At 45.0% G+C, this 27,815-nt stretch overlaps 1 protein-coding gene across 2 annotated transcripts in view; it reads left to right on the forward strand.

Annotated features, from left to right (window-relative positions):
* TBC1D22B (TBC1 domain family member 22B) overlaps positions 1-27,332 on the forward strand; it is a 44,220-nt gene extending 16,888 nt beyond the window's left edge. For both annotated transcript variants that reach the window (XM_079980618.1, XM_079980617.1), the window contains exons 8-13: positions 2,345-2,459; positions 22,439-22,545; positions 23,671-23,746; positions 24,230-24,357; positions 24,608-24,703; positions 25,232-27,332. In XM_079980618.1, the coding sequence (XP_079836744.1) occupies positions 2,345-2,459; positions 22,439-22,545; positions 23,671-23,746; positions 24,230-24,357; positions 24,608-24,703; positions 25,232-25,360 (651 nt within the window). In that variant the 3' untranslated portion in view covers positions 25,361-27,332. The remainder of the gene's footprint in view (positions 1-2,344; positions 2,460-22,438; positions 22,546-23,670; positions 23,747-24,229; positions 24,358-24,607; positions 24,704-25,231) is intronic.
* The last annotated feature ends 483 nt before the right edge of the window (positions 27,333-27,815 follow it).

The raw sequence follows: 27,815 nt of genomic DNA on the forward strand, positions 1-27,815 counted from the left end.
AACATTTCAAAAACTGCAAGCCAAGGCAACTAAAAACAAGAAGAAAACAAAATCCCCACCCCATTCCAGTGTTCAGAATGCACACCTTGTATGGCTGCTAGTTCCCCATTGCCCGTTCCCCATTGTACCTTCTTACATTCCATTATCCATAACACTTACTGCTCCTTAGCCATGCCTGATTCCTGCCGTTACAGCCCTTTGCATTCAGGTAGCCAGCTCAGAATAAAACATACAAAAAGAACATCTTCAGGTGTAATTTTTGTAACTTTGCTGTGATTTGTTCTCACTCAAATGATCTGTTTTCTTGGACTTGTGTTTCTTGACACGTGTGGTAGCAGATGACTAAGGGTTGTATTCATCATAGTGCCAATGAGATAACTCCACCAGTACAACAAATTACTGCTTAGCCAACAAAACAATCTCCCCTCTCCTCTCCCTCTGCACTGTCTTGGGGGTTCTCCTGAAGTCCCATTGTGGTGGCTTCTGCTAACAAAGCAAATTAGCTAAATACAGTATGGCCCTAAATATATTGGCAGTGATTTGGTAAGGCTGACTTGCATGCTAGAGGAGGGTGTAGTGTGTTGAACTGGGAACACTGGGCTTACCAGGGCAGACTTTTTATTCACTGGGCATTATTTCTCTGACAGCAGCTCTCCAGGGTTTCAGGCAGAGGTATTTCCCACTACTTGCTTACCTGATCCTTTTTTAAACTGGAGGTGCCAGTGACTGACTCAGTGGCAGATCACAGTGGCATGTAGTCATTTCTCTAGTTTAACCATCTCTCAAGATATTTTCTGCAACAGAGTGGTTTGAATTATAGAAAAATGTGGCATGTTATGTTTAGCAAAATCAGAGGGAGGAAGCCTAGGTAGTGGGTGGATTCAGCTCTTGAATCTCGTAAGTGGAAACCGAAATGAGGGCTCCCACTAGCGCAACAGGGCTTCCCCCCCTCCTCCTGTGTCCCCAGCAGCCCCTGAGATTGGCTCTGTGGGTGTCAGGAGAACCCCAGAGCAACATGCAGGGGGAAAGAGGAGGGGACCATTCCATCTGGCAAGCTGTTGCACTGATGGAACACTTGCTGTGATGCTGTGTTGATTTCCTCCCAGTTCCACCTACTAGAAGCACCCTTTAACTAGTTTTGGCAAAGCATATTTAGCAAGCTAATCCATCCAAAAGCTGTAAGGTCTGGCAGCTAAAAGCTGCTCCAGTTGCTGGGCTACGAATAAAACTGCACTTTGAAATCCTGTTTATCCATGGCATTTTTCCTTATGCAAACGGGGATGAACCTGTTGCAAGCGCTTCCAGCTGGAGCATGAGGTCTCAAATAGCCCGTAATTTGGGTAACATCTCACTTGTTCCCTTCAAGCAAGACCACAGATATGAAGGAGATCTTGAAGAAAATCAAATAAATGAAAGCTGGCAAAAAAAATGTGTGGCATTGTGTCAGGGCAACACTGGAGAAATTTTTATTCTACTTATGCTTGTCACCCTGGGATCCTATGGGATAAAGGGTAGCTTATGAATATAAATAAATAGAAGCTCCCTTTTTACTCTGTGCTTGGATGAACTGCTGTCTGTATGTTTCTCTTTCCTTTTTAAGAGATGGAAACTTACAATGCTTTCTTTATGCAGAACTGAAAGTTTAAATCTTTGGGAGGGGCACAGGGCTTCCCTTTCCTCCCTGTGGCCACAGTTATTTTGGGGAGAAAGGGAAGGAAAAAAACTTCTGGCCTACCATCTGCCACTATGTGAACATGGTGAAAGCAAAGTTAGATAATCCCCAGACTGCATCTCGTTCCCCTCTGTTTTGATAGCAGAGCAATAAACGGAAACATCTTTCTGCAGTTGTTTTCAGGGCAGAGAGCTCTCATGTAAAGGATGGCAGTTCTGATTTCCCACTGGCTACATGCAGCATCTTATGCTGGTTCATGTATATCCTGGCTGGCAAACCCCCAACATGAAGGTGTTACCTAGCTACCCAAGCAATCTTTCTGCCCCCCCCCAAGATCCCAGCAGTTTGAGTGGCAGTGGCAAAAAAAGAAGCAACAACCCTGTGTCCTCTGTGTGTGCACACATGTGGGAGTTTAAGGTAGTCATATCCAACACTGGTATGTGGTTTTTGGAGAGTTTACCCAAGATTACATGTGGTTCTTGGGCCCCCAAAAGTGTAGCCACTCTGGTTGTAGTCTATACTTCATACTGGGTCTCTCTGCACCTTAGGCTGTGTGCATTTCTAACTCTTTATCACACACTCTTCCCCCCTTGTGCTTGTCAGCCTTTCCACTTCTGTCTTTCCCCTGGGCATGGCTAACTCAAGCACCTGGCTTTCCTTCTCCCTCTCTAGATCTTTGAACGAATCCTGTTTATCTGGGCCATCCGACACCCAGCCAGCGGCTACGTGCAGGGGATTAATGACCTGGTCACTCCATTTTTTGTCGTGTTCCTCTCTGAATATGTTGGTAAGCGATGCTGGATGGCTGCAATGTGCTCTTAGTGCTTGCTGATAAATACTCAAATTGTCATCATTGGGTAAGCTCTGTCATGCCAGAACTGCTTTGCTGTTGGCTGCTGTAGAAGCTAGTAGTGCATATTAATCTGTTCTCACTTCTGCCCTGGATTGGCTTTTGTCAGTTGTATACTGTGCTTAACATTGAAAACAGGTATGGTTTTGAATGCATCTCTAACTGGGATTTCTAGAAGGGCAAAACAAGCCATTAGTGTCCGAAACGCCACTAAGAGTAATGGCTAAGCTGTGTCAAAAATATTTAAATACTTTGCCAAGGATGCCAGGATCTTTCAATCAGGATGCATTATGCATTGAAACGCCTGCATTTCTGTGGTCCAAGGCAAGCCGTTCTCATTCTCCTGTAATTTTTAGAAAGCTGACAAAATGACATAATGGCCAAGATTATTTTTCATACTTATGCACCTCTCATACTTTCATCCCAGGCATTTTTATATTGTGACACCTGTAGATGTTAACTCATTTTGTCTTGTACAACCACCTCATATGGTTAGCCAGTTACCATGATCTGTCTTAGGAGCAGAATGTGTTGTCTGCCCCCTCCCCCAAAAAACCCAATTAAAGCCATGTTTTTCAAATGTTTTGAAGGGGGGCCTTCCTGTACACTTAACCTTCAGGAACCACTTCTGTACTACTAACGCCACCTTTGAACCTTGCCTTCACATTCTGTTGCAGAAGCAACAAAAGAACATCATAATGTTTGTAGTTAACATCCATTTTCAATGCTAAAATCATTTTTAATGTTAAATCTAGAGGTGTAGGTATTTGAATAGAATTTATACATTTCAACCACCAACAGGATCCTAATACATAAAAGTGTGTTCATTAATAAATATTTGGGCTTTGTTGGTGATAGAGTTATTTTGTGGGAACCCTTATTGTGTTAAGAATTGTATCCTAAAATTTAAGCATGACATGAAGGAAAGGAGTGAATGAGCCTGTCTAGTAACATGTCTTGCCCCACACATGCCCATTCGACTGCTTTGATCAGTGAAACTTGGACTTTTACAAGTGCCACAGAATGTTCGTTCAGCATTTATGAGGACTCTTAATTTTTAGCATGGCAGCAGCTGTGCTTTGGGACTTCCTGCCTATTGACATTAGGCAGGCATCCTTGCTATATTGTCTTTGATGCCTACTGAAAACGTCTTTATTTCAGCAAGTCTACCCAATCATATAATTGAATTACCTATATTTGTTTTGAAAGATTTACTGGTTTTACCTCTCTGTAGCAGTGATAATTAGTTTTTATCTATTTGCTTTTTAAGGTTTGTGAGTTTTAGCTCGGTTTTATCTAAAATTCTGTTATGTACACCATTTAAAGAACTCTTTGATTATGTGGTGTGTGAAGCTTTCCAAATACAGTTTAGAAATAAGTTAAAGAGGTTGCATAGCAGTAATAATTTTTGGAAGGGGGAAAGCCTCTGAAAATGAAGGAAAACCTCCATGTTGTGTGACCCACCTACAACCCATCAGAACCTACCTACCTGTGGCTTGAGCTCCTCAGTTTGAGAATTTCTGCTTTAAAGGCTTGAGGGTAGGAACGCTAGATTGGGTTTTGCATCTGAAGCAAGGAGCTGGCTAAGAAATATTGGGACAACAAAGCCATGCTAGACCGGTACTCTTACCCCTTTTGGGCTCGACTGCATGCCATTCCCTGTACTTTTGCTTGTGGGGCTCCTCCTTGACCTGCTAGTCTTGATAGCTGTTATGAACCACCTTCTGCTGCACACAAAAGACTAGCCTTTTATAACCTGGAAACCCAATTTCTGTAGCTTCACAGTGAGAGCAATAAATTATGTATTTTGCAAATATTGTGCAAACATCTGAGCACAAATGAGGCCATTGAATATTGGTAGAGATGAGGATTTGAGGCCATGTTAGATACTCCACCCTAGTTGTAATCAGAGGAGAATATGAAATGGAAATGGAACTTCACAAATTGCTGTTTGGTAAGTAAAGGCAGGGGAGTTGGTAACTTCGGCAAAAACCAAGTTCCATGGTTATTGGTGCAGTTGGCCATACAGTAAATAGGCACCCTTGTTGATTGCTAATGCTATAAATGTGGATACTAAAAACATCTTCAGGTTTTTATTCTGTTCTTTCCTCCCTGTTTTTTATATTGTCATGCTGACTTCACTCATTCCAAATTCAGGGATGAGGAACTCATAACTATCCAGATATTGTTTGACTCCCATCAGCTCCAGCAAACATGACCAATTGTTAGGATTGATGGGAGTTGTAGCTCAGCAACATCTGGAGAGCCATAGGTTCCTCATCCCTGATATAAATGTTGAGAAGCATGGGAGACAAAATAGAACAGTATGGAACCCCATAGCATTAATGCTGTAGGTCCAAGCAGTATCCCCTCAGCACCACCTTCTAGAATCAGCATTCCATATATAAATGGAACCAATGGAATACTGCACTGACAGGACCCAACTTGGAGAGCCTGTCTAGAAGGATATCCAGCTGCCAAGAGGCCCAGAAGAATTAACAGTCACATTCTCCTTGTCTCTCTCCCAATTTGGTCATCATTAAGCAACCCAAGCCTTTCTGTGCTTGATCCGGGCCTGAAACCAGATTGATTCTGTTGATCCATTTTATTCTCATCTAGAGTTGCATGCATAGCATCAGAATTCAAACTGGTGTTCCTAAATTCTAAATACAGTGGTGCCTTGCAAGACGAAATTAATCCGTTCCGTGAGGCTCTTCGTATAGTGGTTTTTTCGTCTTGCGAAGCAAGCCCATTGACAGCTTAGCGGATTAGCGCTATTAGCGGTTTAGCAGCTTTTAGCGGATCAGCTGATAAGCGGCTTATCAGCGGATCAGCTGATAAGCGGCTTAGGGCTTAGGAAAAGGGGAAAAAAGGGGAAAAACCCCGCAGGAACTCGCAAGACATTTTCGTCTTGCGAAGCAAGCCCATAGGGAAATTCGTTTTGCGAAGCGCCTCCAAAACGGAAAACCCTTTTGTCTAGCGGGTTTTCCGTCTTGCGAGGCGTTCGTCTTGCGGGGCACCACTGTACCAGCCGCTTCCCTGGCAGCTCACAGTAGCAACTTTTTCATTTCTTTTTTTCTTTTGGCTACTCTTTCCTGTAACAGGCTTCCTTAAATAGTTGCTTCTTATCTGTGGTTTGAGCTGTTTCTGTACACATCCATCCCCTAATGGCACAGCCTGTAGCATAGATGGCTGAGTCAGCAAGCCAGCAGGATCTCCCCGGGGAAGCATTTTGTGTGGGAAATGACTGCTTTGTTTGGAGGCAGGAGTTCTTAAGCCCTTATCTCCAAATAAACTCTTGCTTATGCATTTGTGCTGACACCTGTGCTTCTTAATATTGGATTTACTGGTCTCTCGTAGCATCTGTCCTCAGCAATGCATTAACCTTGGTCTGCCAGGTCACTGCCACTCATTAACCCCCCACTGCTGGGGGTAAGTGTTGTGTTCCCAGCTGATGTCCTCAGCCAATTTTTGTGATGGATTGAGAAGTGTCTCACGGAAAGGTCTGCTTCTCAATACATGTGTATGGCCAACTGTTGCTTTTTGGTGGGTGGACAGTCATTCAAGAGCCATACAAGGAGTTTGAAGCACACACAGCTGGGCAACACAGTTCAGTTGACAGAAGATGGCATTTTGGAAAGCACCCAAAGATATTGGTTGTTGTGGAGCTTTTATCAGTGAGATATTCTGCACTGAGAACTGGGCACATCTGGATGCCCTCTTCCAAAAAGGACCGGTGAAGATCCGGAACAAGGCAATGGAGCCATTGTCCTTAGACACGACACACGGAAAGGATTCTAGGAAGTTCTGCCTTACAATGTAGACAAGTGGCCATGGCTGCTTTCACCTTTCTGAAATTGCCTTTCCATGATTCCTGGTGAGTCGCCTGACCACTGACCTGACTCTGTCCCCTGCACATTTCCTCTTTCTCTTGTATCCTGCCTCTTCCAAAGGTGAACACCATTTGCTTGCTGCACAAGCCCAGCTGTCTTTGTGAGATGGCAGAGCACTTCTGGGCCTCTGCCAGGGACAGATCTATATATGGAGTGTCTGATGCTCCCATCAGATCAATGGTTTTAGCCGAAGATTGCTGAGCACTGCTTGTTTTAGCTAGTGCTGTCTGACAGGATGGCTTATGGGAGTTGTCAGGGCTGCAGCTGCAGAGGATATTTAGCATCCTACAGGTTGAGCTAGTGCAGGCTGCCAAAGGTCCTAAACCAGCAGGATAGTGGTCATTTGGACGAGATTTTAGGGTTGCCTTAAAGAGGCATATACAAGTGATCTCCAGCACAGACAGCATCTTGCCCAGCAAAAGCAAGGTAGGCCTGCTGGGATATGTGTGTGTTGGTGGGAATCAAGGACTTGAGTTAATGGGCATTAAAATGGCAAATGGTAATTCACTATAAGCAAGTGTAAAGTAATGCACTTGGGGGGGACCCCACCCTTATTTTGCATATATGCTAATAGAGTCTGAAGTGGGAGTGATTAACCAAGAACAAGACCTTGGGTTTTCAGTAGATAGCTCAGTTAAGATGTCAACCCATTGTGAAACCCATTATGAAAAAGGCAAATTCCATATTAGGGATTGTTTAAAAAGGGATTTGAAACAAAAGCGGCAATGTCACTATGCAAACCTATGTTGAGGCCACACTTTAAATGCTGTGTGCAGTTCTGATTTCCTTATCTCAAAGAGGATCATGCAGCGTAGGAAAGGGGGCACAGAAGGACAACCAAAATGAGCAAGGGGTTGGAGCAGTTCCCTTTTGACGAAAGGTTACAGCATTTGGGGCTTCTTAATTTAGAGAAAAGGTAACTAAGAGTCAACATGATAGAGGTGCATAAGATTAGGCATGGTGTGGAGAAAATGGATAGGGAGATGTTTTTCTCCCTCTCTCTTAATACTGGATGCCAGGGTCATTCAGTAAAGCCAAATCTTGGAGGATTCAGGACCAAAATACAGGAAGTGCATAGTTAAACTATGACATTCGTTCCCACAAGATGCAGTGACAGCCACCAACTTTTATGGCTTTGCAAGATGATCAGACAGAATTGTGGAGCATAAGACCACCAATGGATACAAGTCATAACTGTTTTACCTCTTTGTTGGAGGCAGAATGCATCTGAATAACAAGTGTGGAAAGTGCTATTGCACTCGGCTCCTGCTTGTGGGCTTCCCATAGGCATTTTGTTGACCGTTGTGAGAACAGGATGCTGAACTATAAATGACTCTTGGGCCTGATCCAGCAGGGCTCTTTGTATGTCTTAAAATGTGCCTAAATGTAACACTCACTTAATTCAGCTGTCTGATCCTTGGGGAAGAGTACAAAATGTCCAGGTTTTCTTCCCCCAAAGCAACAATTCAAAGAATCAGGACTCTCTTAATGCCCTTTTAATTTACAATAATTAAATGCCAGTGCAGCTGAGAATTAATGGCTTTTTGTGTGTGGTCCATGTTCCCCTGACTCCAGATCCCATAAATTCTCCAATGTCTCTATAAAAAAAAGAAATATTTGAGACCGCGCAAGATGCGAGAATGTAAAAGAGAAGAAAAAATAAAATAAAAAATTTTCCCCAGTCAAAGTGCTATAAAGAAGAGAATGTTGCATTGATTTGATCTTTTGTTTTTGGGTGGGGTGGGGGGAAGCTGAGGGACACTAGTGTATGGAAATTATTTCCTATTATGCATTTCTACCCTCATTGTTACCTCCAGTTTGCTCTAACCACCTAATTGTGTCTATAATTAGAATCTGAGCACTCTTGAATTACATTTGAAAAGTCAAATTCTACTGTCCTTTTCCTCTTTCTGGTGCCTTGGTTGGCACAACTATCTGCTGCTGGTGTACAGGACAGGTATTAATACTAGAATGACAGCTTGCCTGCCTGTATCGCTGTCTCGGTTCCTGCCCATCTGGCAGCATCCTGAGCCATCACTTTTGTTCAGCACTTTTGTGCTGAACTGAAAGTAAACAAAGCCAGCTGAGTTGATGCCTTCAAAATGCAAAGATCATTTTAAAAACAACATACGTATCTGTGGCGATGTCATAGTCTAAATGAGCAGTGGATGCGTTCCCGGTAAGGCAGGAAGAAATACAGTACAACCTTTCTTTGGCAATGCCCTGTATGTTTTAGAAAGCTGGGCTCTGGTTCTAGTGTCAGTTAACTCCACTTGCTAGTTCCCAGTATGATCTTTGGGCTTGTTGGTTGAATCTGAGTCCAAAGAGCTTTCCTCTCCCTGGCAGCCACGTACATTGTGAGCCAGAGATGCGGATACTAATTTACTCCTAACCTGGCTGCAGCGTGCCCTGTGATGTGGTGTCAATCACAGCCCCATTAGACACTTCTTCATGCCAGCCTCGAGTGACTGCTGCAAAGCTGTTGGCTGCCTTTCAGCTCCTGTCGGAGCCATATGTTGGATATCCAGGTTCTTTATGTGGGACCTGTCGAAGGTTCTTACAGAACAGATGTTCGTGTTGAGCAATATGCTTGAGAGAATTTTCCAAAGCTCCTCATTTGCCAGGACTCTTGGCTCAGATTTTTCAATGCTGATTGTGCTCTTTGCACTGATGGCCTCTGTTGGGGAGTGGGGAGCTCAGATGGAAGTGAACTGCAGCATTTGTCTGTCTTCCATAAACATCACTGTCCCTACTTTCAGATTTCACACCAAACCATGGTGGTATATCATGAATAAGGCATCTAAGTGCTGGGTGGAGATTGGAAGGTAAAGACAGTCCCTGACTGCAGACTTGCAATCTAAAAGACACAATACAAAAAAGCTAGAAGCAAGCAAATTGAGGCAACCTGTTCTGAAAGTAACAAACATTAGCCAGTAACATCCGTTCTGGACAGGTAGATCTCCCTGCCTTTATACTCACATGCACAAACAAGTAGCCCTTGAACCCCTAGCAGATGATAAAGGTCCAAGTTGGCTTCGGCTCTCAAACCAGGGTTTGCAAATGGCTACCAAATTAAGATATCAAGTCATGTTTTGAAGCTGGTTTGCAAATGCTGGTTTGCATGAACTGTGGTTTTCATTCTATTTGAATTCACAAAGCATTGACAAACCACATTTATGACCCATGCTCTGTCTCGAGAGGCTACTGCATCATGGAGAGAGAGGTGTGAACTGAACAAAGATGCATTCTGAGCAGAGAAAATGAAACCAGACAAGGAGCTCTCCAAGTAATGGTTTGCCTATTGTACGTTTAGAAGCTCAACCCATGAAGTGGGTTTTTAACCACCGTAGGTGTAGTACAGCCATGTACCTCCTTGTTTTGCTGACTACCTCTTTGTACTGATAACTGGTCCATTTATGTTTTTTTGATAGATGATTCCATTGATTAAGATGAAGAAGATGATACTGGCCATGTTTGAATAAGATAGGCACAACATTTTTGCTTACATATGCAGCCCCACCTCTCCTCCCCTTGACGCTTGTAGGAATCAAACCAGGAAGTAATTTGAATCAAGAAGCCCTGGTTACTGGATTTGGAACAAACCAGGATATTAAATCTCCAAGGCACAGTTTGACTACAACTCCCTTCATCCCTGACCATTGGCCATGGTGGGTAGAGGTCTGTGGAGTTCAACAACATCTGGAGGGCCACCTCTGATCTAATGGTTCATTTTCACACTACACATTCCAGTTTCTTTTGTCCTGTTCAACACATTCTTAGATTTAGCTTCTGGGCAGGCATCTTCTAAACTGATACAGAGGATATTTCTTTACCTACTACCATGAGGAATTTTGAATTTAACAGGTGATCCATTAAATCGGGGGTGGCCCTCTAGATGTTGTTGGCAGTTGAAGTCAAACCCCTTTCTTTGAGACGTAATACTTTGTGTTTGATACAGCTCTGACAAACTTGAAAAGTCTGGAAGAAAGGGATTCCACATTCCCTGGGAATTTTAATTCATTGCAGAGCTCTCCTTAACAGTTAAGAAGGTTATATGCATACATGCATATCTTTATCTGTCTATGTAAATCTGCTTTATAATTTACTCATTTTCTCCTGTTCACTAGAGCAACATTTGAGAACAATTGTTACCCCTCTTCCTCTGAGATTCTTAAATACTGAACACCCAAGCCACTTTCCTTAACCTTCTTTTGTGTTCTCAGGCTTTCTGCTTAAGTAGTCTGAAAAGACTGTAAAAGGAAAATGGCTTCATTTCTTTTCAGTGTTCTTTCTAGCGCTTTCTCATAGCTGAAACATTTTCAAGTTCTCAACGCCTTTGTTAAACTGTGATCCATTATGGTGAACACAGCACTCCAAATGAAGCCTTAACAGTGACAAATGGAGTGAAGCCGAGTTCTTGAGGTGTAGAAACCATGTTCCTGTTAATGCAGGCTAGCATAGCGTTGGCCTTTTGAGCCAATGCACCATATTGTTGGCTTGTGTCTCTGTGCAAGTTTTTGTTTCCAGGAAAGTATAAAATGCAAAGTAGTAGCAAAGAAATCAGTATGTCTTAACCATTTGCAGCTGGAATGAAAATAAATAAAAATGCTGCTTCTACTCCTGTTTAAGATGTTATTCCGAGTTCTGAAACCAAAGTTTCTAAGATACTGAACATTTTTTATTTATAGTCACCTCTATAGCTGTATTTTTTGTGTACAAATTCTTAAATAAGGCAGTTCTCTATTTAGAATTAATAAACTGTTGTGTAAACCATAGTGCAGACTATTATAAACCTTGAACATTATTGGGTTTTAAAAATAGTGATTTAGAATGCTCTTAGTGCTCCCTACAACTGCAGCTCAGTAATATTATCCCCATATTTCATATTGGGGATGGTAGTGGTTAAAACTAAGCATGGAATTCAAAGTAGCACTAAGGAGATCACTCCATGCTAGCATTTCTGCTTGTCTGACAGAACTGTCACCACCTCCTCCCTCCACAACCTGTTCTACCAGTTCCGCAAACACTCCAGAGCTGATTTGGTGGGCAGGGGAATCCCTGCTGCGCTAGTGGGACTCCTTGTGCTGGCTCCTGCTAGCACAACTATTTAATTGAATCTGGTCCAAAGAGACTGGTTTACCTGAGATCACCTGGAAGGTTTGTGGCCGGGCTATGATTTGAACCAGGGCATCCTAGTTCATGCTTTGCCACTATTTTACACTGGCATGCAACTTTTGTGCACTTGAAGAAGGCTTCATATGATCCAAGCTTCCACCAGAGTTGGACCCTAAAACTCATGAAGAAACAAGCGAATGCGCAGAAACCCTTTTCCTTACCAAATGCAGAGCCAATAAATCCGTTAATTAACCACTGCCTCCACTTTTTGAATTAAGAGAAAGAGATTCTGGATAGGGGTGGACTCTTGAGATTAAGGGCTGCTCCACTTGTGTGCGTGTCTCTATGTATGTAATGTGTGTATAAAGGGTTAAGGAATGTGGCACACATCCCCCTGCACACTTGGAGATGCAGTAGATACGCACTAGGGAACTGGGAGCATCCGTGGCTCCCTGTCAAGTGTTCATGGAGCGTTTGGAGATGCGCAGCATCACTTCCCACCTCCTATGTGTTACTTGTTTCCATGACAAATTCTGCTATACTTCAACAGCCACATAGGGCATGTGAAGCCTATCTAAGCTTTACAGTCCTACTGCCACGGGGCTTGTTAATTCAGGATTGTTACCTTCACTCAGGTTATTGATAAGCTGCACCCCAGCTTTGGGGGTCCCAGAGTAAAGTAGCAAGTGTAGGTCCACAGAGCACAGGGGACTTGGAGACATACCGTGTGATTTATTTGCACCCCTGGGGGTCTTTCTCCCCATAGATTGTCAGGACATTCTTCCACACATCACGTCAGAGGACTAGATGAGAGATGGGACCCTAGAGCGCTGGGTGCATATTGCACAAAGTGCCATGTGGTCCCTGTCACATGGGTTAATGGAATAAGCTATGAGCGTGCATCATCTGTTCACCAATGTCATTCCTTGGCCAATGATGCTGCAGTGGGAAAACAGCCCTTGATTATTTTCTGGCCCAGTTCTTACAGACAATAAATGTGGCAGTAAAGCTGCAGTGGACTGAACTACTTCAGGCTACCGTTGGGCTCACATGATGAAATGCTTGCTCCTTCATTATTATTTTTTTAAAGTTAATATTTGTCAATCGTACATAGCATGTTGGAGGTAATATTCCTGGGCATGCTAGCTTTCTCTGTGTAAGGTTTTGCCATTTTATTTTGCATGGAGGGAGCATTCCATCATTTGGTTTCCTTTTCTGCAGTCTGAAATGGTACTGTCCAGATATAGTTTTCCTCTTTGCCTTTAGTTTGCCAGAGCCCACAACTTAACTTTAACCTTGGATTTGCCTGTATAAATAGTTGTGATTGAGTGTATTATTTATTAATTAAATTTATGCACTGCCCTTCATCCAAGGATTACATAACATAATAACAAACAAAACAATAATGCACCCCAAACACACAGTTTAAAAGGCCATAGAAAGGCTTCAGAGAAGAGGAATGTTTTTGCCTGGCTCCTAAAGATATATGAAGAAGGTGCCAGGCGAGCCTTCCTAGGGAGAATATGCCACAAACCGGCAGCCACTGCAGAAAAGGCCCAGACCTTTGGTGGTCATCAGATGATTGCTGGATCTGGGTCGGTTCATATGGGAAGAGGTGGTCCTTGAAGTATTGCGGCCCTGACCCTTTTAAATGATGCCTAAAGGATGGTGGTACAACTTTTTCCTCTTCTGAAGCCCCATTTAGAAGTTATACTCAATTCAAAAGAGCAGTGCACGAAAGTGAGGTTGCACTGAATAGCCTTGGCTCCTATGTTGCATACCAGCTAGTTCCTACCTTTTGGCATCTTTGTATGCAGCACAAATGTCTGAAGAAGGGAGCCTCCTGTGCAAAGAAGATGCCTGTGCAAAGAGGATGCCAGGGGTGTGTTGATGCCGTGTCATTGTTGGTGTGTATTATGTCAGGCAGTGGGGCTCCTGACATTAGTCCCACAAGTGAGTGTAACTGCTGAGCAGTGCTTGGAAAGTTCGTTTTAAAAATAAATTGGTTCCACTTTACCTCTTCTAAAAAGGAATTAGTTCCCATTCCAGTTCCCCTCCTCCAGAAAGGAACTAGCTTCATTCCCACCCATTTCATAGTCCTTTGCATTTCTTTTCAGCCTATGGAATTTTACAAACTGTTCTGCTAAAGTCTAAAATATACTTCAGACAAGTAAGAAAAACACTCTGTAATGCGATCAATTGTTTTATTTATTTCCCCCCAACAATTAGAATTTTTAAGCTTAAACAGTAGCATCACTTTTCAGAGAGGTATACAAATGGTAATAGCAGCGAGAAGGCAATGAAACTCTTACATATCTAGATTTACAGTACATAAAATTATTTACTCTCTAGCTCAGTGCTTTTTTTCTGGGGGGACGCATACCCCTAAACATTTTGTGAGTATTTGTACTTTTGTCCATTTACTGTATTTATTTCCCCCGATTTGAACTATAAAATGGTATTTTCTTGAGTCAAAAAGAGAGTACCCCTAAACATTTTTTTAAGAAAAAAGCACTGTCTAATTACAAAATTTATCAAATACATACCTAATATACCACCTTATCAGTCATTTTTAAGCCACTCTACAGGGAGGCTTACCAGCAGTAGGCCACAAGGCAACTGAGAATCTACTCCAACCTTAAAGAGCTAGAAATAGCAGTCACATCTGCACCATACATTGAAAGCCACTTATATCACTTTAACAGTCATGGTTTCCCCTCAAAGAATCCTGGGAAATGTAGTTCATTTAAGGGTGCTAGGAATTGTATTCAGTACTCTTAACAAACATCATTTCCCAGGATTCTTTGGGAGGAAGCTGTGACTCTTAAAGTGGTATTAGAATGCTTTCGGTGTGCTGCTGGCATAGAATGATCATTTGCTTCTTAGCCACTGCACTAACTACTAACCTGAGTCTGGCTTCATTCTGCAGGAACATCTGACCAGCAACAGCCAAAGGTTTTGGTCCCAGACTCAACAAGGTGCCCTTAAACCACTGTGGGGTCCTGCCCATTGAAATAATTGAACCAAATTTTAAGATGCCCGAAGTTCTACTTGATAACTAAGTGTGCAAACTTGAAAACTGCAAACACAGAGATCTGTGTAAATTAAAAGCTTTTGCATGATTTCCATAAGACATTTCAGTCTGAAATAGGGCATCACATCAATATTCTCTCTCTCATTCACCATGACAGCTCTCTTTATTTCACAAATAAACAGAGAGGAAACAGTATGAGCTAAGTACAGTAGAGTATAGAGTGTAAACCAAGAATGAGAAACAAAGAAGTTTGTGATTTGCTTGAGATCAACACATAATCATCCAGTGGGGAAGTTCAGCTTTTAATAACATCCTGCCCAGAATCCTTCTCTGTTAGGTTTTACTACCATCTCCAGCCTTTTCTCAAAAGAATAGGAGAGTTTTCCTAAATACTGTTGGTCATTTCCTGTGTTACATATGTAAGAGTCTTCAGTCTCTTAGCTGATTAAAATAAACCTTGTAGTGTGAAGTTGCCAAAGTTTGTTCCGCCCTAGAATTTTGATTTAAATGGGAGCTTTTTTTAATAATTCAGAGGGCGTCAATATTAATTGGAGTAGATTTTTAATCCATGGAACTGTAAGCAAAGGGTGCACTTTTTAATTTTGTGAGACCACTTTGATTCAGGTATGTTATTGTATTAGGTGATGGAAAAGAAAATATTAAAAATGTCCTTCCCTCCTTAACAGTGAGTGGTAGGCTTTTTGAATTAAATCATAGTGTATGTTATCTCTCAAGTGCTTCGGCTTTCAGAATGGCACCTATAGTGCTGTATTGATAATATTAAAAGGCAGTCAACTGATCAAGTGCATAGCTGAATGGCAGGCAGCCGCAAGTTAAACCATCCCACCTACCTCACAGCAGACATGCATTTAGCCACACTCCTTTCTTGAGCTAGCACTGCTCCCTTTGACTCTGCAAAAAGGGCTCTCCTCTCCTGCTGGGGTCCAAAATTAACTGGAGCTGAAAAGACTTGGAAGAGCCTGTTTCAATGAGATTCCTTTAATGCCGCTAGGCTGGTTGCGGTGAATGGTGCTTTCCTTTCAGGTTTGATGGGGGAAGCGGAGGGGTCTCTTTATGTGAAGACAGTCCATCATCACTGCCGACACTAATTGCTTAGAGCTAGATTTAACTTTCAGACCTTTGATGGGTAAGAAACTGTTTAAGAGCTGTTATGCTTTTGAGAGTCTGCAGAGTCTTTTCGTGAAGCTGCAATTAGTGTTGATGACAATGTGTGTTTCAAAGACTCAGGGTGGGCTGCCTGGGAGAATCTCCCATCTCTCCTTCCCTGACTGCCATTGCCAGTTAGTCGCCTGCTGCCATCTCCATTACCCTAATGTGACTCATACGCTGTTTGCTGCTGGGCTGCCACAGCATTGGTGCCTTCCTGCTGTTCAGTGATGGCTCCCACCCCCGCCCCCACCCCCACCCTGAAGCTGGAATGGTGGTGTCTGGGAGAGGTATTGGTCTGAGGGTAAAGACAAAAGCTTGTGGCCCTCCATCTACAGCAATTAATACTTTAAGCTCCAAATAGCTTTAAGCTCCAAATACTGCCATCGAGCATCTCTATGCAGAAGACCCCAAGTTTAATCCCAGACATCTTCAGATAGGGCTAGTTAGCGGTCCCTGTCTGAAATCTTGGAGAGCTGCTGCCAGTCAGTGCGGACATTACTGAACTTGATTGACCAATAGTCTGCCTCTATATAAGGCAGCTTCTGACACTCCTATGTTGCTTCTTGAATCAATAATACCGTTGCTCCTTCATGCCATACCAAACTTATTCCAGTTTTACTCATTGTTCCAGGGCCAGTCCTACCGTTAGGCAAGGCAGCCTCCTCAGGTGCTTTCCTCAGCTATTCACCCTGAACCCCCTCCCCAGCCATATTCTTCTGTAGCCTCACACCCTGTCCTGACCTTCAAGTGCAGTGAAATATGCTATCCAAATTGCCAGTGTTGGAAGGAAAATTTAGCTGCCCACCCAGTCGATTTCTGTATATGGAATGGGAAGCTGGCACCATCTTGCCTTTCACAACAGGTAACAAAATACCGTATTTTTCGCCCTATAGGGCGCACCGGCCCATAGGGTGCACTTATTTCTTTGGGGGGGGGAATAAAGAAAAAAAATTATCCCCCCCCCTCAGCCCCAAAGAGCAAAGAAGCCATGACAGCAAGCGGGATGGATCCCGCTAGCTGTCCTTGCTTCATTTTCAGCCTCGGGGCTGGGGGTCCCGGAGCAGTGGCGAGGTTGCGCGCAACCTCGCCATTGCTCTCGGACCTTGTGGGGCTGGGGGCGGGGGAAGCCCGAGCTTCCCCCAACCCCAGCCCCCAGAACAGGCTGCTATCAACAAGCCTTGGGAGCCCTCCCAAGGCTTGCGGATAGCTTCCTGAAGGCTGGAGAGCAAGAGGGGTCGGTGCTCTCCAGGCTTCAGCGAAAGCCTGCATTCGCCCCATAGGACACACACACATTTCCCCCTTCATTTTTGGGGGGGAAAAGTGCGTCCTATAGGGCAAAAAATATGGTACCTTGGCCCAGCCCTGTAAATTAGGTTGTAGGACCTCGCCACAGTGGCCTCACTGACAGCTGCAGGAAAGAGTGTTTAGCCCTTTCCTTCATCATTGTTTTCCTGTTTGCCCTACAGCAGGGGGAAACAGAAGTAGTGTATCCATTTTTTCCTAAGAAAGGCAAAAGGTGGCTGGGGCCGGAGCTGATTTAGATAAGCAAAACAGCACAGGAGGGCAAAATTGAACTTCCCTTCTTCCTGCACCACTGCGTAGATCAAATTTGAAGATCCCTATGTGGTCGCACGTAAGTAAAAATAAAATGGAAGATCCTATCATGGCTCTCCCATCTAACCTCTTGGAAAGCGTGAAAATTATGGATGTCTAGAAACCTTGCATTTTAGCTACTGAAATGTGCTTTCTAAATAACATTTTATCCTAATGGACTTTCCAGATTAAAATGCCTTCTTAGGTTAGAGGGTAACTAAGGCTATGGAGGAGGGCAGCTTATTTAAATGAATAAAGGTAAAGGACCCCTGACAGTTAAGTCCAGTCGCAAACGACTCTGGGGTTGCAGCGCTCATCTCGCTCTATAGGTCGTGGGAGCCGATGTTTGTCCACAGTTTTTCCGGGTCATGTGGCCAGCATGACTAAGCCTCTTCTGATGAAACCAGAACAGCGCATGGAAACACCGTTTACCTTCCCGTCGGAGTGTACCTATTTATCTACTTGCACTTTGATGTGCTTTCGAACTGCTAGGTTGGCAGGAGCTGGGACCAAACAACGGGAGCTCACCCCATCGCGGGGATTTGAACTGCTCAGTGGTTTACACCACAGCACCACCCGCATACCATTTAAAGGAATAGCTCAATGCATTTCCTCCTGCAAGGATTTTATCTTTTGAAATGGAGGCTAATCCATTCCAAAACTAACTCCCATGGGGCTGCGAACTCTAATGGAAGAAACCAGAGCCCAAAGCCGACTTTCACAAATCCTGCTCTGATTTCAGCTTGTAGAGTTTGGTGCCTGCCTATCTGCATCCCAAAGCAGCTGCCCTTCCTGGGCTCAGAGCCCTCAATTCCTTGAACCAGAGAACTAGGCCAGTTGCTCAGCAGTAGCTCTTAACACTGTAGGAGGTTTGAATGGCTTGTCCTTGGCTTTTCAAAAGAATCATGGGTGAAGCGTAACCTCCTGTTCAATGCTGCCAGCCAAAGCATCTCTTGCTAGGGACGTTCTGTGATATCCATTAGCAAGGCAGCCACCACTGAGGCAGAGAGTGGCCAGTTGTGTATTCCTCTGCTGCCTTTTAATGGATTTGACAATTGTATCCTGGCATCAGAGAAACCACGGAACGCTTGCACAGATGGATGGAGCAAGAGGGAGGTGGGGGTGGGGAGCAATAGGTCTTGATTGACAAGGAATGTCAATTTCTGGCTTGAATCCTGCCCTTAAAAAGTAGGAAGAATTTGGAACTCTATTTAAAAAAAAAACAATTCCAAAACAACTACAAAATCAATTGCTATTAAAAATGTACAGTGGTACCTCGCTTCAAGTTACATACGCTTCAGATTACAGACTCCGCTAACCCAGAAATAGTACCTCGGGTTAAGAACTTTGCTTCAGGATGAGGACAGAAATCGTGCTCCGGCAGCAGCAGGAGGCCCCATTAGCTAAAGTGGTCTTCAGGTTAAGAACAGTTTCAGGTTAAGAACAGACCTCTGGAACAAATTAAGTACTTAACCTGAGGTACCACTGTATAAGGATGCATTATCATTTCACTATGGTGTTTCAACATATTGGTTTGCTTGGATATATTTTTTGGGAGAAGGGGGTATTATAGAATTTGGTTTCGGCTACCATTGGCCTGCGGGACGCAGGTGGCGCTGTGGGTTAAAGCCTCAGCGCCTAGGACTTGCCGATCGAAAGGTCGGCGGTTCGAATCCCTGCGGCGGGGTGCGCTCCCGCTGCTCGGTCCCAGCGCCTGCCAACCTAGCAGTTCGAAAGCACCTCCGGGTACAAGTAGATAAATAGGGACCGCTTACCAGCGGGAAGGTAAACGGCGTTTCCGTGTGCGGCTCTGGCTCGCCAGAGCAGCGATGTCATGCTGGCCATGTGACCCGGAAGTGTCTCCGGACAGCGCTGGCCCCTGGCCTCTTAAGTGAGATGGGCGCACAACCCCAGAGTCTGTCAAGACTGGCCCGTACGGGCAGGGGTACCTTTACCTTTTTACCATTGGCCTACATTCCCACCCCACCCCCGGGCATGAAATGGAAAATTGGAACTTAGAATGTGGAAGGGAAAGGGACCAGCCCTGTTGAGAATCAGAACTGGGCAGTGCTGCTGAAGATAATATCTTTAGAACCATAGCATGAGAAGGTTTTATATAGAAAGAGGAGTGATTGGGGAGTGGAAAAAAGGAAGATTATACCTGCCTCATTCATCTCTAAAGAAAGACCTATGCACTCCAGAGTTATTTCTGTAAAACTTGATCTATGTACAGCTATTTGTCTTTTATCAGGTACATGCAACTTTTATCCGGTACTTCCAGAAACTTATGTAACTCCAGGAGTTCTCATGAGCCTTAAAAAAATAATAATCACATGAGATTAGACTTTATGCCTTTAGCAGGAACTGACCGCAGCATTCCAGATTTGCTTTGTAATCATGACTCATCAAGGCTCAGGCTGGAAACCTGCCATAAATGCCATACTACAATCCTGGAATATGTGAAGTAATAAAAAAGAGAGCCCCTGAACACCTACAGTCTGTTTCCCCAATAACATTGAGCCCAGCCCATATGCACCTGAAATTTAGGAGGATCAGAAGGTGAGAGTAGTAGGTGTGCCTGAAGTTCAATTTCTCTGTCTTTTATTGGAAATAAAAGTTCAGATTTTCCGGATTCCATGGCTGTTGTTTGAAAGAGTGAATATACACAGATACCATCCTGACCCTTGGTCCATATTCCCCCCTATCAGCAGCCCAGGGTTGTCTCACTTTTCTTCATTACCAGTGTGGGAGAGATGACAAGTGCAGAATTAGTGTGTTAAAGAGATTTGGAAGTTGGCAGCAGAGCTGTCCCTGTGAACTTGTTGTGCACTCCATTCTGTCCACCTTTTGAGTTGGAGCTTCCATCATGGTGATGATGGAATTGGTTTGACCATTGCTGGTACAAAATGCTCTAGGAAGCCATATTGTTGTGTGCCTTAGGGCGACTTTGGTCACAGGTAGGACCATGTGAGTTCTGCGTGTCACAGTGAACCTGGACCTGGGGGGTACATGTTTGAGGAGGTGACATTTCAACATCACAGAGCTCAATATCTGGGGTCCCTGGAAAAAGGGTGAAAAACCGTTTGGGCTCCACAGGCCAGATCCCTATCAGGCTTGGTCTGGTGAGCCCACCTGTCAATCACCTGACATCACAACAACATCAGGTGTAAGATGCTTTGGAGTTAGGGCTTTATAAGGTGTGTCTCCCCAATTTTATCAGGGGATTCCAGTGCAGACCTCTTCTTGATTCAAGAATCCCTTACTAAAAGAGAGGAAAAACCACCTTCATTTTAGCAGGGGTTTCCCTGCCTGAGCTTAGTTAATGGATGCAGAAAGATTGGTGCAGCCCAGCAACTGAACAGAGGTATTCCAATAAACAGGAATGCAGGCACATTTCAGGGGAGACTGAGCCCAGTTAATGTCTTGCACCCTTTGTGTGCCCCACTTTAAGTCCCGCAAGACTTTGAGTTGTCTCCCCAAGGGGCATTAAGTGCCATTCTTGCAGTCTCACCTGGTCAGGATGCAGTTAAAATGGTCTCTGCCTGCTCAGCCTCCAGCTCTGACCTTGGGATTAGCCAATTGTAGCTGCAGCACTCGGATACCACCTGAGTCTCAGCCCTCCCTTTTCAAAAACCCCTCCCTTTTGCTCCTCCCTTTCCCTGTATTCACTGACTCCACCTCCCCTTCCAGCTCACACCTAGCTTTTAATCCTCTCTTAGCCTCCTTACTGGTCTCTGTCCACCACCTTTCCCTTTACTCAGGGTTTTCCTTCAGGATCATGCTGTAACTCTGGATCAAACTTCTGGGTGGCTCTCTCAGCTGGCAGCTCATATATGCTTTTTTAAAAAGCAAAGAAGACAGATATTCCGCATTTGGCATTAAGCATTTCATCAGGCTGTGGCAAAAGCAGATATGGGAAGCAGGGCACCTTATTGCTCTTCTGAGAGACCAGCTCCTTTTGGCTCCTCTCCCAGAATTGTTTCTATCCCAGCTGGTCAGTTGCAATGATTAATTTTATTTCCTAAGTTTGTATACTGCCCTTTATCCAAAGATCCCAGGGTGGTTCTATGTAACTTAAAACATAAGCACCCGAGTTTGCTTTCCCCCTGCATATAGTCTTTAAGCCACTCTGCAAGCCTTTGCAGCTGAAGAGAGCCAGTGTAGTGTAGCCTTTCTCAACCTTGCGTCCCCAGGTGTTGTTGGACTACAGTTCCCATCATCCCTGACCATTGGCCTTGCCAGCTAGGGATGATGGGAATTGTAGTGCAACAGCATCTGGGGACCTCAGGTACAGAATGGTTAGAGAAATCAACCTTGGCCCTCCAGATGTTTTTTGGCCTACAACTCCCATGATCCCTAGCTAGCAGGACCAGTGGTCAGGGATGATGGGAATTGTAGTCTCAAAAACATCTAGAGGGCCAAGGTTGAAGAAGCCTGGGTTAGAGTGTCAGACTAGGACCTGGGAGAAACTAGGGTCTGAATCTCCACTTGGCCATGAAGCTCACTGGGGGGCTTTGAGCCAGTTACTCACTCTCAGCCTAACATACCTCACAGGGTTGTTGTGGGGATTAAATGAGGGGGGCAGGGAGAACCGTGTAAGACACCTTGAACTCCTTGGAGGAAAAGGTTAGATGTAAATAAATAAGGGGACGCAGGTGGCGCTGTGGGTTAAAGCCTCAGCGCCTAGGGCTTGCCGATCGAAAGGTCGGCGGTTCGAATCCCTGCAGCGGGGTGCGCTCCCGCTGCTCGGTCCCAGCGCCTGCCAACCTAGCAGTTCGAAAGCACCCCCGGGTGCAAGTAGATAAATAGGGACCGCTTACCAGCGGGAAGGTAAACGGCGTTTCCGTGTGCGGCTCTGGCTCTGGCTCTGGCTCTGGCTCTGGCCAGAGCAGCGATGTCACGCTGGCCACGTGACCCGGAAGTGTCTCCGGACAGCGCTGGCCCCTGGCCTCTTAAGTGAGATGGGCGCACAACCCCAGAGTCTGTCAAGACTGGCCCGTACGGGCAGGGGTACCTTTACCTTTTAAATAAATAAGAGTGGGGTAGCTATTTAAAAAAAAAATCCCTAGGCCTTGCTCTCTCCCCAAAGCCTGCCTCCCTTTGTTTTTCAGAAGAAGACGTGGAAAATTTTGATGTAACAAACCTGTCTCAGGATGTGATGCGGAGCATTGAAGCAGACAGCTTTTGGTGTATGAGCAAACTGCTAGATGGGATACAGGTAAGGAGTTTCCTCTTATGCACCACTTATTTTGCCTCTCTGCATCTCTCCATCTTTTGATAACTCCATCTTTGCATTCCCATCATCTCAGTACTAATCATCCCAATCATGTTTCCTTCTCCTCCACTTCAGGAGGAGCATCCAAACATGACTTCTCCCTTTGTATAGTAAGCTAGTTTCTAGCTCACTCACACAACCCCCCATCCTCCATCCAGGGAAGCAACAAGTATTATTGCTTAGGGATTATTAGGGATGCACCCAGGCCAGACAAAAACACTCAAAGAGTGTCCGCCATAGGGCCAGTGAGGGGTGTGGTCTAGGGAGAACCTCAAGGGCCTCATAGAGGTCTGAAGGGCCATATTTGAGCCCTGGTCCAGAGATTCTCCATCCCTGTTTTAAACCTTCCTTCCTTGGCCTACTTTTCAGGAGTGCCCAAAACACCTCCCTTTATTTTCATTGAGGATTCCCCCTTCCCAGTAAGCTTCAAGCTAAAGGCTCCTGCTTCCTTTTCCTATTTATGCATTCATCCAAATGAAATTTTGCTCTGTGAGCTCTGCGTCGTTTTCCTCAAGCTCTCACAAACGTTGGCATAGATTTCCTCCTTCATATGATTGGGCATGTTTCCACCTCAAAATGGCTTTTTCTGAAGCTGTAATGGTTCCCTTTCTTTGTAGATCTAGAGGTCGCTTGCCAACAGAAAAGAGCTTCCTCACTTTCTGATGAGGAATGGAGCTTTCCAGGCAGACTTGCCCCCAAACCAAATCAGCCTTGCCTCTCTCATTCTCCTTCCTTTTATCTTGCTGTGTTACTTCAACAAACTCCTCAGAAAATGGGCTTGTTACTGGAGAGAAAAATGGTTGTCACTGCCCCCCCCCCTTTATTTTTTCTCCTTCAGGAACCACTGCTCCCATCCAAATGGTTCTTTCACCCTGCAGGAGATTTCTAGCACCTGTGTTTCCTAGCTGAGGAAAAGTTGCATATCTAAGGTCCCAGGTTCCACCTCTTGGCATTTCTTGTTGCCCTCAGAAGGCATTTCCACCGTGTACGACACTGGGCTAAGAGAAACAATGGCTCATGTATCTGCTGGACTTGCTCCTCTTAAACTCACCATGTGTTTTGCTGCAGGACAATTACACGTTTGCACAGCCGGGGATCCAAAAGAAAGTCAAAGCACTGGAGGAACTTGTCAGCCGTATCGATGGTAGGTGAAATTCAGGCTACCAGAGGGGAAGTCGAACTTGCCAAGTTCTTAATTGTTCACATCTCCAACCGAGTTGCAATGATTGTGGGCTCACATCAGCGTTGAGAGCAGAATGCACAAAGCGGAAAGCAGGCTTCTGGAAGCTTCTTTAGCCAGGCAGCAGCGCTAGGTGGTAGTCAGACCAGGGGGTCAAATCTGTTAGCTTAATGCCATTAAGGGATGTTGGAAATGGGACACTGCTGGGGAAAGGGGGTGGGTGAGAGGCCATGAGCCGAGAGGCACACAAGAGAATATGTGATTCATCAGAAGAAGGGGGCTGAAGCATCTGAACGCTGCCTGCGGGAGGCATTTGGTGTGGGCTTGTTATGTGGGAGGGATTTGGTTGGATGGAACAGAGACTGTGGCTGAAAGTGGAGCTTCCTGAGACGTGGCGTATGAGCCACACTCCATATTCAGACGTGTAAATGGCATGTGCTGTTTCAGAGCAGGTACACAATCACTTTAGGAAGTATGAAGTGGAATACCTGCAGTTCGCCTTCCGCTGGATGAACAACTTACTGATGCGGGAGCTTCCTCTTCGCTGCACCATCCGCCTTTGGGACACTTACCAGGTAAGGGTGGGTTGGCTTGTTTACTGTCCAGCCTTGTTGTTGGAGAATGGTGCTCAGTAGGGATTCTCCCAGAAAAAGTCTTATACGGGAGCAGGCACTACAAACCAGGTTTTGTGTGGCAGCATACTCATGTGAAGACATAAAAGAGTTCTGTCACATCCATACAGCCCCATAAAACTGGGGAGAAGCTGTGATAAAAAAAAATCCATGCTAACCATTCTTTTTAACCCCAAGTGTCTTTTTCCCCCAGTCTGAGCCAGAGGGATTCTCTCATTTCCATTTATATGTCTGCGCTGCATTCTTGATTAAGTGGAGGAAAGAGATCTTGGATGAAGAGGACTTCCAGGTAAATCTTTAGAAGGCAGCTACATTTGGGAAAGGATGAGGCATAATTATCCTGCTTGAGGATGTATCTGTCTAGAGTCAGGCAACAGATGGCAGCATGAGCAACGCTATCTCTGGCATGTGATTAGGGGCATGAAATTCCCCAATCCAGAGATCCAGGCTTTTTTTAAAAAATGCTTTCCCTGACTGAGGATCTAGTAAACTTAGTGCGTCACCTGTTAGAGGAAGACCCAAGTATTCTGTGTTTGGATATTTGAAATATACTACATTCTCCCCTGCCTGTTGTCAAAATCACCACTTTTTCTTTCCCCCTAAAGTGAAAATCAGTAAATTAGTAGCTGTGATTCATACTTAATTGAAAGAAGACTGCACAGATATAGGTTTCTGCCATAGCTGTAGAGATCTCAACACGTGAAACCACAAAAGAACAAAAAGGGCTTTTGCTTTTTTAAAAAAACAAACAAACACAAAAAACCAAGAGCCACATCTTGCTTCTCTCTGCATACCCAAGTTTCTGTCTTAATTTCAGGGCCTTCTAATGTTGCTACAAAACCTTCCCACGATACACTGGGGCAACGAAGAGATTGGACTCCTCCTCGCCGAAGCCTACAGACTCAAGTACATGTTTGCAGATGCGCCCAATCACTACCGTCGATAGGGGCCAGGGATCCGCCTCTGCTCCCCATCATGCTGGCCCGATCCCAATCACTGTGGCATTACATCACCCGAGTCCTCGGAGCCACTGACCAGGAGCCACTCTGCTGTAAAAAGCTCACATTGGACCTCTGTCTTAACTTTTGCGTGTGCCTGCCTACCACTCTGTGCGTGGATGTGCCACTCAAACTACCATTTGTGTCCTGTGCTGTGACGGTGACCTGAGCCCAGGGTGCAGGGTGGGCGGGCAGGGGCTGTAAGAATAAACTGAGTCTCTGACTGCCTTTTCAAGCTCCAGCGTGGGTCATCTAAGCCTTGCAGCCTCTTGTTAACCCGCCTAAGCACAGACACACTCACACACTCCCAGCTGGGCCTGTGTTCTTCTTCTCCTTCTTCAGATGCTGTTCAATCAAAGTCCCCAATGAAGATGCCTTACAAAGAGTCCTGCCCAGGGGATGGCAGTGCCGTTGGACACAAGAAGCTCTCAGGGCTTAGCTTCACTCCACATGTCTGAAGAAGTGCACCATTTCAAAAGGTTAACAAGAGACACACACACACACACACTAGCGTAACACTCCACTCCTGCGCAATCGCACCTCTCTGCATACGGGGGCTCGTATGTGTTCAAAGGCTGTCTTGTCCACGCACAGTTGGGAATGACACAAGTGATAGGACGCCTCCTGTGATTGACTTGATTGACTGATTGATTGATTGATTGACTGATTGACTGATCTACTGTGTGTGTTGAACTGGAGGGCGTAAGGGTGGGGGAGCTGTGCTTCGAAAAGGAAATCCTTTCTGTGACAATGACATTCCTCCAAGGCATTATGTGTATATTGTGTTCTTGTGTATATGGGTAAAAGATGTACAATATAAGTCTTCTGTTTGTAGCAGATATGATTTTATATTTATAACGTGCGTCCCAAGCATATAAAGCTGCCTAGGTTGCAAATAACAGTGGGCCTGCTGCGTCCCCCGGTCACCAGGGTGTCAGAGCTGTCGGCACATCTGCACTAGCTCATTTCCACCCCCAACCCCTGATATAAGCATTTTGTTTCTGTCCAGAAAACTTGACTCCAAAGTGAAGCAGCATTGCACGTCCTCCAGTGCCAAGGAAGTGAAGGGTTTGAAGAGAGAGGCACGTTCTGCTGGAACAGGCACCTTAGACCAGGTGGAAGTTGACCTGAAGGGCACCCACCTTACCCCCTCCACACTCCAGCATGCCCTTATAACAAGCATGGCAGCCCTCTGCTCTCAAGTAGTGCAGCAGCAGCGGAGACCAGTCTTGTACATTGCTGTAGCAAGTCTCCCTTGCACATTGCTGTAGCGAGGAAAAGGGTCCTCGCCAGCAACTCCTGGCTTTCCTTCTTCCAGCCCTAGTGAGAATCTAGTCCTTTGCTTGAGCAGCGGGGAAGACAGATGGGCATCTTGCTGCAAGGCTTCCGAACTGTTCAGAGGAGGTAGGAGATGGCTTCTCTCCTAAGCTCCCTTCCTCTATCTCTCTCCCACCATTGTCTCAATGTGATTTTCATTGGGGAAATGGAGAATGTTTTTCATTTTAACCGTTTCTTCCAGCCAGCAGGCGCAGCCTCATTCGTGCCAAGCCTTGACCTCTCGGGGCAGATCTGCTCCCTTAGGCTGAGGTCCTCTCCTTGCGTTGGGCCAACCTTTGCTGTTCTTCTCATCAGGCTTCAGACTGCGCCCACCTCTGTTTTGTTTTGTTTTGTTTTTTCCTCCTGGGCCGAGAAAGAGAAGCCGTCCAATGAAGGCACCAGAAGGCATGAGAAGGGTGAGGGCCTTTCCACCATTCAAGCACCCAGCAGTGTCTCTCAAGTTGCTTCCCTAACCTGGAATTGTTTTCTCAGGCATTCTGATTTGATTTTTTTTCTTTTGTGTGTGTGCCTTTTGTTGTTTCCTCCGAGACAGCGACCTGGTGGTCATTAGTTTAACATGACTAATTAAAAGAGAAAACCATCCCTTGTTGCTGATCTTTATTCTTGGTGGGTTTGTGGATGAGGAGCGATGAGGCTTTTGAGAACTTCCTCACATTCCTGAATCAATCTCCCATTGCTTTCCTCTTTCTTTTTGAGAGGTTTCAGTCTAATTCTGCCCTTTCTCCTGAAGCATGAATTCCCCAATTTATGATGCTTAGTTCTGTCACCTTTTAGAACACGGGTAGGCAAACTAAGACCCGGGGGCCGGATCCAGCCCAATCACCTTCTAAATCCAGCCCGCGGACGGTCCGGGAATCAGCGTGTTTTTACATGAGTAGAATGTGTCTTTTTATTTAAAATGCATCTCTGGGTTATTTGTGGGGCATAGGAATTCATTCATTCCCCCCCCCTCAAAATATAGACCAGCCCCCCACAACATCTGAGGGATAGTGGACCCGGCCCCCTGCTGAAAACGTTTCCTGACCCCTGTTTTAGAATTACCACTTTGAGCTCAAATTCTGGGCA

The sequence above is a fragment of the Podarcis cretensis genome (assembly GCF_951804945.1).
Source record: "Podarcis cretensis genome assembly, chromosome: 6".
Classification (NCBI taxonomy): Eukaryota; Metazoa; Chordata; class Lepidosauria; order Squamata; family Lacertidae; genus Podarcis; species Podarcis cretensis.